This window comes from Epargyreus clarus, unplaced genomic scaffold (genome assembly GCF_041222505.1).
Source record: "Epargyreus clarus isolate Ecla_fem2 unplaced genomic scaffold, WU_Ecla_fem_2.2 ptg000034l, whole genome shotgun sequence".
Classification (NCBI taxonomy): Eukaryota; Metazoa; Arthropoda; class Insecta; order Lepidoptera; family Hesperiidae; genus Epargyreus; species Epargyreus clarus.
Window position 1 is genome coordinate 8422666 of NW_027332239.1, and position 14576 is coordinate 8437241.

The 14576-nt window shown below is 36.1% G+C and overlaps 3 protein-coding genes across 3 annotated transcripts; all 3 read left to right on the top strand.

The window, feature by feature from the left end:
* Positions 1-83: 83 nt before the first annotated feature.
* Positions 84-1821, top strand: PDCD-5 (programmed cell death 5). Its single transcript, XM_073091320.1, has 3 exons — positions 84-289; positions 479-590; positions 1022-1821. Exons 1-3 carry the CDS (start codon positions 224-226, stop codon positions 1234-1236), a joined length of 393 nt encoding a protein of 130 aa, XP_072947421.1. The 5' UTR covers positions 84-223; the 3' UTR covers positions 1237-1821.
* Positions 1822-2693: 872 nt separating this feature from the next.
* Positions 2694-5966, top strand: LOC140755965 (lipase 3-like). Its single transcript, XM_073091330.1, has 5 exons — positions 2694-3084; positions 3968-4172; positions 4461-4828; positions 4909-5067; positions 5516-5966. Exons 1-5 carry the CDS (start codon positions 2938-2940, stop codon positions 5903-5905), a joined length of 1269 nt encoding a protein of 422 aa, XP_072947431.1. The 5' UTR covers positions 2694-2937; the 3' UTR covers positions 5906-5966.
* Positions 5967-7718: 1752 nt separating this feature from the next.
* Positions 7719-10280, top strand: LOC140756061 (lipase 1-like). The gene is made up of 5 exons (XM_073091458.1): positions 7719-7906; positions 8427-8631; positions 9003-9373; positions 9454-9612; positions 9890-10280. The coding sequence occupies exons 1-5, from the start codon at positions 7760-7762 to the stop codon at positions 10277-10279; spliced, it is 1272 nt and encodes a 423-aa protein (XP_072947559.1). The 5' UTR covers positions 7719-7759; the 3' UTR covers position 10280.
* The last annotated feature ends 4296 nt before the right edge of the window (positions 10281-14576 follow it).

Consider the following 14576-nt stretch of genomic DNA (forward strand, 5'->3'; position numbering starts at 1 on the left):
TAAATCACAGGCATAGAATCACATCATAGAAAAAGCGAAACATAAGATAATCTGTGTATTACAACCGTAGTGCCTGGTGTCCTAAATAGTCTGTGAATTTAACAAATAAGGCTGTCAGCTGAAAATGAAAATAACTTTTTTTAATTGTCGTTTTTACTGTAGATTTCACTTTGTATAAATAAAAAAATACTAAAAACTGTAAATTTCCGTATAATTCAGTAAAATGGACGACCCTGAACTGGAAAGAATTCGTCAACAACGTCTTGCACAGTTACAATCTCAACATGGGGTGAGTAATTTTATTTTCTAACTGGTTATGATTTCATCTAACCTTAAAAGCCACAAAATATACTTAATTTACATAATATTTCATATACTATTGTGGGCTTTTGTTTGAATTGTTGTATAAACCTATTGTTTCTGCACTTTTCATATCAATAAACTATTTTTTCCTAAAAATGTGCGTATACCGTTTCAGGGCACAGGAGATCAAAACCAAGCTAAGGCTCAGGAAGAGCGGATGCAAGCTATGGAGGAAGCGAAACATTCGATACTTGCCCAAGCTCTTAGCCAAGATGCAAGAGCCAGATGTAAATAACAATTTATACTACCTACTAGTTAATCTATATTTCAGTCGCGTTTGATGTAGATTTTTTTAAAGTAAGAAGTTAACAAGCAGTTTACCTGATGGTAAGTTGCCACTGCTGCTCATGAACACCAATAAGCATCTCCATATACCTTACCTGATGCTGATCACAGATGCGATGCCATTCCCTAAGACCTAAACTTGTTATCTTTCATGTTAGTCAGATGGCGTTCACATCCATCTACTGAAATGCTTCACAATGGAAATGTAGTTATTTTTAACGAGAAACCAACCTTATTACCTTATAAATGGTTACTGAATATTATGTTTTAATTTTGATAAAATATCATTTTAGAATCCATTTCCATATTCATATTTACTGATATTTTTCAACCATGACAGTTCTAAACAATGTTACTCTGTTATTTGTTACAGTAAACACAATAAAACTGAGCAAGCCAGAAAAGGGTGCTATGGTGGAAAACATGATCTGCAGGATGGCTCAGATGGGACAGGTGCGCACAAAAATATCCGAGCAAGAGCTTATACAACTGTTGGAATCCCTCAATCAACAGATGCCCAAGTCATCCAGCACTGTCAAGTTTGACCGAAGAAGAGCTGCATTGGACTCTGATGATGATGATTTCTAGCATTCGCATAAAATTCTTCATAATGTCCATGTCTAGAAAGACTAACATCAAAACACTGTAATCTTAGTTCATTTCTTTTACATTACATTATTTTACAATAAGTTTATATTTAAAATTGATATAAGTGTTAGAAACACAAGACTGCTGTAAAATATAACATAATGTTATTTCAATTGGCTTATTTTATAACTGAGGTACAACCATACGATTGAAATTTGTAACTAAATTGATGACATTTTTTTAAACATTCAACATCATGCAATATCATCAATAAGATTGTATGTATGATGTTGCCAATTCAATAAAGAAATCTAAATTAGCCTATTATTTAAATCATGGTTTTGCCTCGGCTCCAATATTACCCCAACTGACCCAATATGGTTATTTACTTGCATACTTGCTTTCTTGCTTGGTAACTATCATGTATCTCAATACTTTTGTAACACATTAGATTATCTTTATTTTTAAATTAAGCAAATAAATTACGTTACTAATAAATGTCTCATTTTCTACCTTGTTTTTATGGAATTATTAAGTCCAATGTGCCTTAATTAAATTCCCTAATAAATTTGTAAATCACGCTTACTTTGAGTTTTACATTACCTATTTCCATTCCTAGGCAAGCTAGATAATAATAATATATAAAATAATAGAATTTTATGCAGATAATATCTAATATACTTCAAATATACGAGTATCTATTTAATATGTAATACTTTTATCCATCATACATAGCTTAAAATTATTTTAATACGATCAAAAGCCATTTTTTAAACAGATAGTATTTAAATCCTGTGATAATATCTTTAAATTAAAGCTAATGTCATTGTTTTTTTACGTGCTTACACGAGTAAGTATAAGACAAGATTTAATTATGAAAAGATTAGTAGGTACATAGGAACTTAGATAACAAAACATTGGAGATCTTTAGAAAAAAAGAAAAAACGTCTTACGATAGGTACTTAATACTACTTCTTTTTAAAGTCAGTTCTAAAATGGGTTGTTAATTATGTAACTTATATAACACTTGAAATTATGTATTTCGTGTCATTTAGGTGTATGATATAAAAATCACTATAATTTCATAACGTATGTTAAAACAAAGATCTAATTTTGCCCCTAACAATATTATTTAGGGTTCTTACGTAAGAAAAAATATATACCCAACAGACTAATTGAGAAAGGATATTCTTATATAAATTTTTTTCAGTCGTACCTACAGTTGTTTGGGAACAACTACTAAGTACTACTTTTTGGGACATAAATGCCACAGATGGAGGCTAAAATTTTGACCTAGCTTGACTTAAGGGATTAATTATCACTTTCCTAAACGGCATTTTGAGGAAGACGTCTGCACGTCTGAGAATTATGAAAAAAAATGTCTAAGGTGCGTGAAGAGACTACTAAAGCGCACATGGCCAAAGCACCCCAATATGTTTTAAACCCCTTTCGAGAGAGACAGTAGACGGTTGACGCTAATCACTGTTTACTGGGAGACGCAGATTAATATGCAAATTTTAGAATCAATCTGGTAATCCAAATGTATCTATACGGGACCTTGCTGAAATCTTATTATTCGCCGCCAAAGTGATCGATACTACGTCATAAAAATAATTTATCAATATAATGATTTTTCCTGATGATATAAATACTGAAGATCTTAGATTTCTTCCAATCAGTTTTCTCTGATTGCCATAAGCTATGTTACGCGTGTACCTGGCTTTGGGGGTGTTTTTGGCTGTTGCAGCAGCCTCGCCCCAGGCAGCATACGTAAAACAATTGATGGAATCATCAGATTTGAGTGGGAGGTATTCAAACGATACATACGAAGATGCTAGCCTCGATGTGGTAAGTTATCTTTGAATACATCTACTTTAAATATCTTAGACATGTCACCATTCTTCCACCGCACCACTCGCTGAAGGATGAAGTTCCATCCACTCCAACTGGACTCGTGGCGGTCCTCCACGATTCGGTTTGCACAGACGTTCTTACCGCGCTTCCTCCTGAGGTATTCCCGGAGTGCTATGACTTGGGGCTCTTCAAAAAAGGTGCAAAAAGAAGTCTCATACAAAACCGGCGATGCATTGGCGACTCCTCTGGTGTTGCAAATGCCCATAGGCGGCGTTAACTACTTTCCATCAGGTAGCACGTCTGCCTATTTGTTATGTTAAACAATAAAAAAAAACGTATGGACAGGAGATTTATTGATGTGCCTTTTATTTGTCTGGTATATAATTTGCTGGTTTTAATTTGGTATTTCTTTTCAATTTAGGAACAAATTACAAAGAAAACCACCTACATAGGTAAAATGTGTACTTAATTAAATGTGTAATTTGATTTCATGTTCGTTTACTACTTCTATATTATATAAATAAAATATTGCAAGAAATATGTAGGTGTTTAAAATAATGGTTACAGTTGGACTTAGTCTCCAAATAGATACAATTACTCGCTGGAGGAGCACTTGAGACTCAGGAGCGCGAGTGAAGTTGAGTATATTGGGAATGCTCCCCATTTCTCACGGGCGTGATGCAAACAATTTCCCAGACCGTAATATAATTCTGTGCTGTTCGATAATTATTAATATTAAGATTTCTGTCTTGGTAAAGGTGTGTATCCATGACAGACTGCACTGATAAAATATTACCTAATATAAAGGGGGATTACGAATATGGAAAACCTTAAAGCGTTAATAAACATCTAGATAAATGAAAAAAAATGCTTACAGCCGGAATTAGTGCGCAAATACAATTATCCTTTAGAAGAACACTTCGTAACGACAGAAGATGGCTATATATTGGGAATGCACCGGATTCCATACGGGCGAGATGCAAACAATCGCCCCGACCGTAATAAGCCAGTGGTGTTCGTGATGCACGGCCTGCTCTCCTCCTCTGCTGACTTTGTTCTCATGGGCCCTGGTACCTCTCTTGGTAAGGTGTTTTTATTTGCTCGCAAATTATTCACTCGCATACATAGTAAATTAATCTCATACTTCATTTAATTGAATATTGATGCTACGAAGAAGTTGCATCATATTATTATACTTTAGCCTTGTAAAGTTTTTGGTTATATCTAACAGTTAAAAAATATCATATGGAAAGATTTATCAAATACGTTTACTGATTTATATAGTAGTCCGGGAGAATAGCCACACATCTTTGATCAAGTCCATTTAGAACATATTCATTCTCTATACATAATGAAATGTCTCTTTGCAGGTTATCTACTTGCCGAACAAGGGTATGACGTATGGATGGGCAACGCTCGAGGTAACTACTATTCACGCAGACACATCAGATTAAACCCGGACGCAATTCACGCTGGATTCTGGCAGTTCTCTTGGGATGAAATAGGAAACATTGACTTGCCAACAATGATTGATTATGCTCTCGAATATACCGGAAAAGAAAAATTGCACTACATAGGGCATTCTCAAGGTACAACGGCGTTCTTCGTGATGGGATCCCTTCGTCCAGATTACAATAAGAAGATCATCTCAATGCATGCTATGGCTCCAGTAGCTTATATGGCTAATAACAGACACCTTTTGTTTGTCGCGATAGCGCCTTACTCCAGGGACATATCGGTAATTGTTTTCGTATTGACGTAATTAGTTTGATAAAATTGTTTATCAACAAGTTCATTAACGTAATTATGACGTTTTAGCTTATAGCGAACCTGATTGGCATTGGTGAATTTGCGCCAAATAATATGTTGATGACTTGGGCAGGACAAGCCTTATGCAGTGATGAAGGTGTCTTCCAGCCTGTTTGCAGCAATATTATGTTTTTGATAGGAGGATGGAACAGGGAACAACATAATGCGGTACGTACACATGAAGCTAGAATAATTTGAGGCACATGAAAAGACGCGAGATTTATTAATTGGAAGACGCAAAGAATTTTACCTTTTGATGCAGCAAAACTCTTTGTTGGTTCGAACAGGAGTTACTACCGCCACTATGTTCTGGTTTTAAGGCTGTGGTGGGTCACAGGACCGACTTAACGGTGAATCGTAACTTTAACTGGAGTTAATTACTTAATGCATATGGGTTCATGGGCGGCAGTTCGATATTATCATCGTTACGTATGCAAGAACACAAAATTTTGTAAATGTTTATTTTTCTAAGTAAGGGGATAGTAGCCCAAGATGGTTTGTGAAGATAAAACTATGATACCAAAAGTTCTACATGTACTTACTGGATTTATGCTCTATAATCTCTATAGAATACTCCATTTTCTATCAAATGTAAAATATTGGTTATAATTTTCAGACAATGCTACCAGTGAAACTCGGTCATAGTCCGGCCGGTGCGTCTGTGAGACAACTAGCCCACTACGGACAGGGTATAGAAGATAAACGCTTCCGTCGCTACGACTACGGCACAGCTAGAAATCTTATAGTATACGGCAGACTGAACCCTCCGGCATATGATCTGTCTAAGGTCACGGCGCCAGTGTTCTTGCACTACTCCGACAATGATCCATTTGCCCACCTAAACGATGTTAATGCGCTTTTCAGAGACCTGGGTGCACCTATAGGCAAGTTCAGAGTTCCTGATAGGCGATTCTCACATATTGATTTCGTGTGGGGCATAGATGCAAAGACCTTGGTGTACAACAGAATAATTAATCTCATTCGGGCAATGGATATACATGGCTAATATTACCTGTAATAAGTACAGTGAATTGTGATTATTATGTGTAATATAAATGTTTCATCGATTTAAGGATACATTGAAATATTAAATTAAATCAATTTCTTTCAAAACAGTTTATTACTTCTAAAAATACATACATAAATAATATTAAGTCTTTGTTCTGACATGCCACATTTCCGGTTGGAGTTAGAAATAAATTTGTGAGGATTTTGTCAGATAATATAGATTACCTGACAAATTATTTCTCTAGGTACAAGTATGTATCTGATTAGTGTAATGTTAAGAAAGATTAACAGTTTGAAAAGTGTGTTGGTACCACCGCCACGTATTTATCACAAGAGACAACCTTTCTTTGATCGGCTTCATGCAGAAGCTGTTCTATATACTGTTGGTCATAGGTGTCTACGGGAAACAGTACAATGGTTGAACTGTAAGCTTATTAACTACTCCCTTGTTATAGAAATCTTGAGATACATATAAATCCAGGATTTGTTTAGGAATGTACATACCTTTTAGTCGAGGGGGGGGGGCTTCAAAAGGTACCCAATGTCATGGGAGGCATGGGAGCGGCATTGGGCTATGTGGGTTTTTTCCCGGTATAACCCCGCTGAAAGCCTCCTTTTAGTCGTCAGGCAGGGGATACCGTAGCTCTATTATGGTCCCGACGCTAGAGGGACAATTATATACGTACTTAATGTACCTAATTTATCATTTTTATGCACAAAAAATAAATGATTAACAAAAGTTTTAAAATTGTTAAATGCATAGTGTATCTCGCTGGCGTAGGAGACATTCGGTTGCTAACTTACAGTTTCATGACCGATAATGTAACTCCGATGCCCTTCATGACGTCTGTTTTGTAAACTGATGTCCGTAAAGTGGGGTCGTGATAAAACTAAGGACTTTTTCTGACACGCGGTTAAAGCTTACCCGCATGTCCTTTATGTACACGTGAACGAATTCGCTAAAGTCTCTTATAGGCCAGTTTGTGTATCAGACGATAGGCTTCAAAATACAAACCCAGCGCTCCAGCATCATAGTTGAAATAATTTTCACTTTGCGTATCACTACTGTAGAGATACTGTTCAATACAGTGTTTTCAAAAGGTTAGGGTATGACCTCCTGGTCGTCGCGAAACCTGAATAAAAAGAAAAGTAACTAGCAAAGTAAAAAGGTTCACTAATACAATCCTAATAAATTGATGTTAATTGTCATAAAATTATATACATTAAACCAATATCTAGAGTAAAAAAAAAAAACAAACACACGTAGCTGTAGCATAAAAGAGTGCTATCAGATACCTATTATTAGTCATAATACCTAATCTAAAGGTACTTATTTAGGAGATATTTAAGTAGAAGGAATATTAGGATTACAATTTAAATACAATCAAAATCAGATTTGTTAAATCGATAATAAGTATGTAAATCCTTTGATAACATGTTTTCACAGTAGCAATATCAATGATTTTGAAGTTGATATATGAAAAGATTACCTAGATAACAAAATATTAGAGATCATTAGTAAAATATAAAATTTACGCCATTTTACAATAAAATTACCCAACTATTAAATCCCTTAAAAGTAAAAAAATATTTAAATAGGATGTTGAAGTCGGTAGATCCTACTTACCTACTTATACTTAAGTTATATCCAAATTTGGAAAGAATAGATAAAGTAATCAAATATTACTTTAAAGTTTTTCAAATTCATATACGGGACCTGTTTTATAATTTGTAGCCAAACTGCCAAAATCTGCGTCATTAATTATCATTATCGTAATTTATTATTTCTGATGATATAAATACCATGGGTCATTGTTTACCTTGAAGCATATGTATCCGTTTGCCAAAAGCAATGTTACGTTTGGGCCTGGCTGTAGGCCTGCTGCTAGCCGCTGCAGCAGCCTCGCCTCACGCAGAATACATAGAACAATTGATGAAGTCGTCGGAGCTTGGCGGGAGATATTCTAATGACATCTACGAAGATGCTCGCCTCGATGTCGTAAGTTACATTGAGTAGACCTACTTTAAATCGTGATTTACGATCCAAGATGAGCTATTTTAGTACCTGCTGGATGTTACAGCTTATGTAAGCAATCCAGCAGATGCTAAAAGTAGCTCTGCTAGTGTATTTGTAAATTTTCTTGGTGCATGTTGCGATAATTGTAATAAGTTATTTTTATAAGTAATGGGTACTTATAATACGCGGTTTTTAATGTAGTTATTGTTGACATTTCGGGCCAATTGCATGCATTGTGGTCACGGCCAAACTCCGGTGGCGGGAAGAAACCGTTGACAAGTACTAGTGGTAGATTAATTTATCTACCCTACGTCTAGTTAATTTTTCTTTTTAACCGACCTCGAAAAGGAGAAGGTTATATTTTTTCTGTATTTCATATACAATACAAACTAAAATCTTTATGCACATAACTTTGCACTATTTGTGAGTTGAAGTACCCGTTACATAATTAAATAAATGAACTTACTTAACAGACATTAAATATTAAAGTTTTTGATTACAGCCGGAATTAGTCCGCAAATATAATTACCCCTTGGAGGAGCACTTTGTAACTACTGAAGATGGGTACATTCTGGGAATGCACCGCATCCCGCACGGGCGAGATGCAAACAATCGCCCCGACCCTAACAAGTCAATCGTGTTCGTGATGCATGGCTTGTTCTCCTCCTCTGCTGACTTTGTCCTAATGGGCCCTGGTACCGCCCTTGGTAATGCCCTTTTTATATCTATTTGTATCACCCCCTTAAAATGTTATTAAATAATATCACAAGCATAGGATCGTTATCATTCGTTAGTGTAACGTCTAACCCAGCGTTTTTCAAAGTGTGGTTCGCAAACTTCTTTGTAGAATCTGTAGTAGGTCGAGGGGAGGTCGAGAAACAAGATATGAAAACAATATCAAGTTCAACAAGATATTTTACTAAAACTACTAATTATAGGACGTTTATTAGTTTAGTGTTAATACTTTTGAGTTTAATCAATACCTTACTACATTTCAAAATAAAAATGGTAAAATAAAAAAAAATACTAAAAGTATTTTCAGAGTCAGCTTATAAGTATACCTAATTATCATTTTCAGGTTATATCCTTGCCGAACAAGGTTATGACGTCTGGATGGGCAACGCTCGTGGTAACTATTATTCTCGTAGACATACCAGGTTCAACCCGGACGCAATTCTGAACACGAGATTCTGGGAATTCTCCTGGGATGAAATAGGGAACATTGACTTGCCTGCTATGATTGATTATGCTCTCGAATATACCGGGAAAAAGAGACTGCACTACATAGGACACTCACAGGGGACTACAGTGTTCTTTGTGATGGGATCCCTTCGTCCAGATTACAACGAGAAGATCATCTCAATGCATGCTATGGGTCCAGTGGCGTATATGGCTCACAACAGACATATTATATTTAATGCATTGGCACCTTACTCAACAGATTTATCAGTAATTATTTTCGTATTTACATAATCAGTTTGATAAAAGTGTATATCAATAATTTTATTAACGTAACTTTAATGTTTTAGCGCCTAGCAAACCTGGTCGGTATTGGTGAATTTTTGCCAAACAATAATTTAATGACATGGGCAGGACAAACGTTGTGTAGAGACGAAGTAGTCTTCCAAGCTGTTTGCAGCAATGTTATGTTTGTGATGGGAGGTTGGAACAGAGAGCAACATAATACGGTACGAATAAACATGGGTAGCTAAATATAATAAAATGGAGAAAATTCGCACTTCCCTAAGTATACCTGACATTATATTGCTTAGTATTTGAAGCACAGATCTGCTTAAACTATTCACATTTTAAACTAAGAGAGTTGAGAGACCTGTTTTCTGTAAATGGAAAATAATTATTTGTTAACAAATTATTTCATTTCAGTTTTATTATTATACAAAAGATATAGCGTAGAAATACTATGAATATGTTTGAGATGTTAATGGTTCAAATTAAAATTTGCAGACAATGTTACCGGTGAAGCTGGGTCACACTCCAGCTGGTGCATCCGTGAGGCAACTGGCCCACTATGGACAGGGTATAGACGGTAAACGTTTCCGTCGCTTCGACTACGGCACAATAAGGAATCTTAGAGTGTATGGCAGACGGAACCCACCAGCGTATGATTTGTCTAAGGTTACAGCACCAGTTTTCTTGCACTACTCTGAAAATGATCCATTCGCACATATTAATGACGTCACTAGGTTATTCAGAGAATTAGGTGCACCTATAGGCAAATTCAGGGTTACAAATAGGCGATTCTCCCATATTGATTTCATGTGGGGTATAGATGCAAAGACGTTGGTGTATAACAGAATAATGAATCTTATTCAAGCAATGGATATACATGGTTAAATTCTTTTCGATTGCAGCAAAATAAAATGTTGTTATTTTTATATTTTGTTGAATAATATAAGACTCAACTGGATGGTTACCAAAATAAAATCGATTGCATACAAAATTATTTATTTTATTATTTTCCTTCAGATAACCTTCACATTTACTAAGATATGGCTTACTTGATATCTTTCAGCTAAGAAGTAAGTATTTACTACGAGATGTATGAAACCTCGTAGATAGATGTATAGAACCTACAGTATCTACACATGTAAATAGTACCTTAATTATTCACAAAACTGTGTAACGTAAGTTTTATTTTCCTTTACGGCGTTTCGTACGGGCCCTTGAGAGGTCGCCATGTCTCCGTAGGAGGTCGGGAAGAGTCGCAAAGCCACAGTAAAAAAGAACAAAAAGCATAAAATTTGAACACATATTTTTACAAATAAAATATGTATTGTGAATATTTATTTTTGGTACTTAATTATATCGATAAACGATAAGTAGCAAATTATGAAACTAAATATAAAAGTTGTAGAAATTAGACGCCATAGAAATATTTTAGTTAAGAAGAGCGTGTTATGAAAAAGGTTGAGATACACTGTACCATGTGTTTCAGTACGTGGTTACTGTTGAAACGCAGCGTAAATACCCTTCCGCACTGTTGCTTCGTTCTGAATATAATTCCAGGTAAAATTCGGTGAATAGTTTCAATTCCTAATCCGATTTATGTACATGTGCGGCGAGATTTCATGTTACCGTTTGAAGTAATTCTATGCTAACCGCGTAAATTCTATGCTGAAATTTAGACGAATAATTCCTTTGTTAAATTGCAACGTAGAACTTATATGGATTTTCCTGTAATCTGGAGGCACGGCAGTGCCTCCGCCAAGTCGAGCCAAAAAAAAGCGGCACGGCCGTACCATTATTTTCTCGATTGTACTTTTCGTGGCCTCATACGATACACGACTTACGGACGGCAGCGGTCGCTAGTCGTAGGCGGCGACAGTCGCTCACTGTTGATCGTCAACGACAGTCGGTGAAAGTCGTCGTAAGTATCTTATTGGTTTGATTTCTTATATAGTATAGCAAACTTTATTTATACCTACCATTTACTGTGTAAATAAAATCAAAATTATGACACATCACACTAATATGCAAAAAATGGAAAATTTAATTTATTACTACATTCGCAAAGATAGGCAACTATTTATAGACCAGATATACAATGTACATAGTTACAAAGATACAACTATACAATAGATTACGATAGATAAGGATCGGATGTAAGCAATAAAATAAAAATATCTAACACTTCTGCGTACAAAGCCAATTTCCTTTATACATTTAACGTGACCTCTATTTGATTGTGGAAGCCACAAATATCGGACGATTGAATTACATGAGATAAATTTCCAATAACTTAAGCTCTGTTTTAAATGAAAATGTCCCAAAGTATTATTATGAATAGATAAAGCTTTCGCTGATGGCTGTCGGCGAGGTTGTTTGTAGTGTTGCCACATTCTAGAAGTTTACAGGATAAAATTAGCTAGTGATCAAACAAATCGAAACAAAAGCATCGGCATTTTTGGCCGAAATCGAATCTTTAGTCGGTAACTAATAAAAATTACATGTATTATATTCGCTACCACCACAATGTGGCATTTTAATACGTAAGTTCATATTTAAACAAATAGTCCAACTGGGACAAGCTTACTGGTTGTTTATATTAACACAATGTCCGTATAGCGACTTTCTGCTACTCGTCAAGAGATGGCGCTGCTGAATCACGCTATCGAAGTTTTCTAAACATCTTGCATATATACAAGTTCCGAACTGAGACTAGGAGCATGGCCGCTCCCCGGGCACGATCACATAGCCCGGCGGGAGATCTCCCTCTGCCAAACTCTTATTGCTTATATTTATCTGATTACGTACCTTTCAAACCAGAACACAGCAGCGCTCAACCCTGCTGCTCTAAGGCAAAAATAGGCAATAAAAACTATCTCCATGATAGTGCTTCCGGAGTGAAACCGTTGAAGGGTGTTATCACTTTGTCAACCTTTTTTGCTATTAAAGTAGATTCTTTACTTTTAAAATCAGGATGTCCTGTGTAAGTGTGTCACCTGGTGACAATAATCTCGAGCGGGATGAATTAATGAATTCGGATGCGGGCGTGGGTCAGATGGGTTGCTCGGCGCACTTCTAAAATGAGGAAACGTTTATGAATGAAATATTATTTCCTTTTTTATTTTAATCAGCACGTTAGAAGTATGACAATATGAACTTATAACTTAATAAATTTAAGTTCATAAAAATTTAAGATAATGTGCATCTATACTTCTCTGGTCGGGAATATAAGGTTTGCGATCCTTTTGAGAAGGAGTGATGCAAGTGAAGAAGATGGCGTAAAGGATCAGTGAGGATGATGCACCTACCCATCCACTACATTGCAGGCGCACGGGACTCACCGGTTTCCACTGAAAGCCACCTTTTCAGTCCCTGAGCATATGGAGGTGGATGCGACTGAATCCAATACTGGATTTATTTCTTGAGATGTAGTGCCTGCGCTTTGCACGCACATCACATGAGGTATTCCTCATGTGATAGAGGGATGTGATAGAGAGTGGTATTACCACTGACAGGCGCTCATCCCTCTCTAAGGTTTAAATACCACACCTGTTATCGAAAGTGATGTGTGTAAAAGTTATGTTTATGATTATCACTTGCCTAAAGGAAAACATTGCCAGAAAAACCTTATAGGTACACTATAAGAGTTCGTAACTAAAAAGCTCTGCGAGGTGTGTGAGGTCTACCAATACGCAATAAGCCAGCGTAGTGGACTATACTTCAAACCTCATTTTGAGAAATTACCCGTGATAAAACCAGAAGTAGATACGACGGACTACAGAACTAATTGGACATACACAGTAATTACACACAATGGACATAAATCATCAATCACATCTTTCGACGAATTATTTCCATTAACGACGTATTCGCGTGCTACAATATTCAGGTATAACATTTACTTGCTCTGTGTATATTTAGAAAATCACTATTTTTATGTTTACAAAAATATTAAGTCGCGTATTGCATGCATTTTTCCTCTAGATGCATTCAAAGAAAATAGTTCGGACAGTCTCTATAAAAAACTTTTATACGAAATAGGTTCCGTTGTTTCACTGAATACCATACTAGGTACTTCTATGTAAGTACCTAGTTTTTGAGATTTATTTATAATATTAATACGTTATTATATTAATACGATATTAATACGTATCTACCAAATAGGGATGCGGAGTCGTTCAGAATAAGATTGATTTTGAAATCGAGATTGTAATCGATCTAAAAAAATCGAGAACAAGGGAATTAATTTTTCAAAAATCGGTTCCCGGTTTATTTTACAAGATTTTTTTTTTATAATTATGTAACGACAAAAATCTAATATCGATATTCTGGTTTCAGAGATAGCAAAATATCGATTTTTCGATTAATTAATCCCTATCCCATCCCTAATACCTAACACAAGGTTTGGTGAACTTTCAGCTTAATTATCTCGAGTACAATAGAAACACGAAACCAACTTATCTATAAACAAAATGAGTTTGTTAAAACAACTTACCTGTTTGTTAAAATTTTCGTTGTTTATTTATGTTCGAGTTTTCCTTCGAAAATGGCTCGAGGATAACTTTGACAGGTATTGACTCTTTGATTTTATAGTTAGTTAATTGGACTGTATAAATAGTCCTATAAGTACAAAATTATTCAGGTTTGTTTTATAATAGATATAGGAGTAGCAGACGAGCATGCAGTCCACCTGATGGTAAGTGGCTACTGCCGCCCATGGACATCTGTAATCAGCCCCAGATAGGATTAGATGTTCCTTCCTGAGGTCGACCACAGATGCGCCGCTACCCCTGAGTACTAAGCTGGAACGCCTCGGAAAAGTCTGTCTCCCTTACCACACCCTTCAAAACGGAACACAGCAGCGCCTAACACTGTTGTTATTAGGTAGAAATAGGTGTGGCGGTGGTGCCGCCGGAGTCGAACCACAAAGGGTTCTACCACCTTCAACATAATTACAGATACGGTGGTGTTGATTACAGATATGCGGCATAACCACTGCATGCGCCAATGGTTTTTTTTTGTAAATAGAAGAGTAGGCGAGCATGCAGTCGACCTGATGGTAACTGGTTACTACCGTCCATGGACATCTGTCCTATCATCAACCCTAGACAAGATTAGATCCCTACCGGAGATTGCCCACAAATGAGCCGCTACCCTTGAGGACTAAGTTGGAAAGTATGTCTCC

What these genes read in the sequence shown, in the direction of transcription:
- LOC140756061 (XM_073091458.1), top strand. Translation starts at nt 7,760, where the DNA reads ATGTTACGTTTGGGCCTGGCTGTAGGCCTGCTGCTAGCCGCTGCAGCA. An exon ending in AAGATGCTCGCCTCGATGTC is followed by an intron (nt 7,907 to 8,426) that starts GTAAGTTACATT and finishes TTTTGATTACAG; the next exon opens with CCGGAATTAGTCCGCAAATA. An exon ending in GGGCCCTGGTACCGCCCTTG is followed by an intron (nt 8,632 to 9,002) that starts GTAATGCCCTTT and finishes TATCATTTTCAG; the next exon opens with GTTATATCCTTGCCGAACAA.
- LOC140755965 (XM_073091330.1), top strand. Translation starts at nt 2,938, where the DNA reads ATGTTACGCGTGTACCTGGCTTTGGGGGTGTTTTTGGCTGTTGCAGCA. An exon ending in CTTACTCCAGGGACATATCG is followed by an intron (nt 4,829 to 4,908) that starts GTAATTGTTTTC and finishes ATGACGTTTTAG; the next exon opens with CTTATAGCGAACCTGATTGG. An exon ending in ACAGGGAACAACATAATGCG is followed by an intron (nt 5,068 to 5,515) that starts GTACGTACACAT and finishes TATAATTTTCAG; the next exon opens with ACAATGCTACCAGTGAAACT.
- PDCD-5 (XM_073091320.1), top strand. Translation starts at nt 224, where the DNA reads ATGGACGACCCTGAACTGGAAAGAATTCGTCAACAACGTCTTGCACAG. An exon ending in AGTTACAATCTCAACATGGG is followed by an intron (nt 290 to 478) that starts GTGAGTAATTTT and finishes ATACCGTTTCAG; the next exon opens with GGCACAGGAGATCAAAACCA. An exon ending in CCAAGATGCAAGAGCCAGAT is followed by an intron (nt 591 to 1,021) that starts GTAAATAACAAT and finishes TATTTGTTACAG; the next exon opens with TAAACACAATAAAACTGAGC.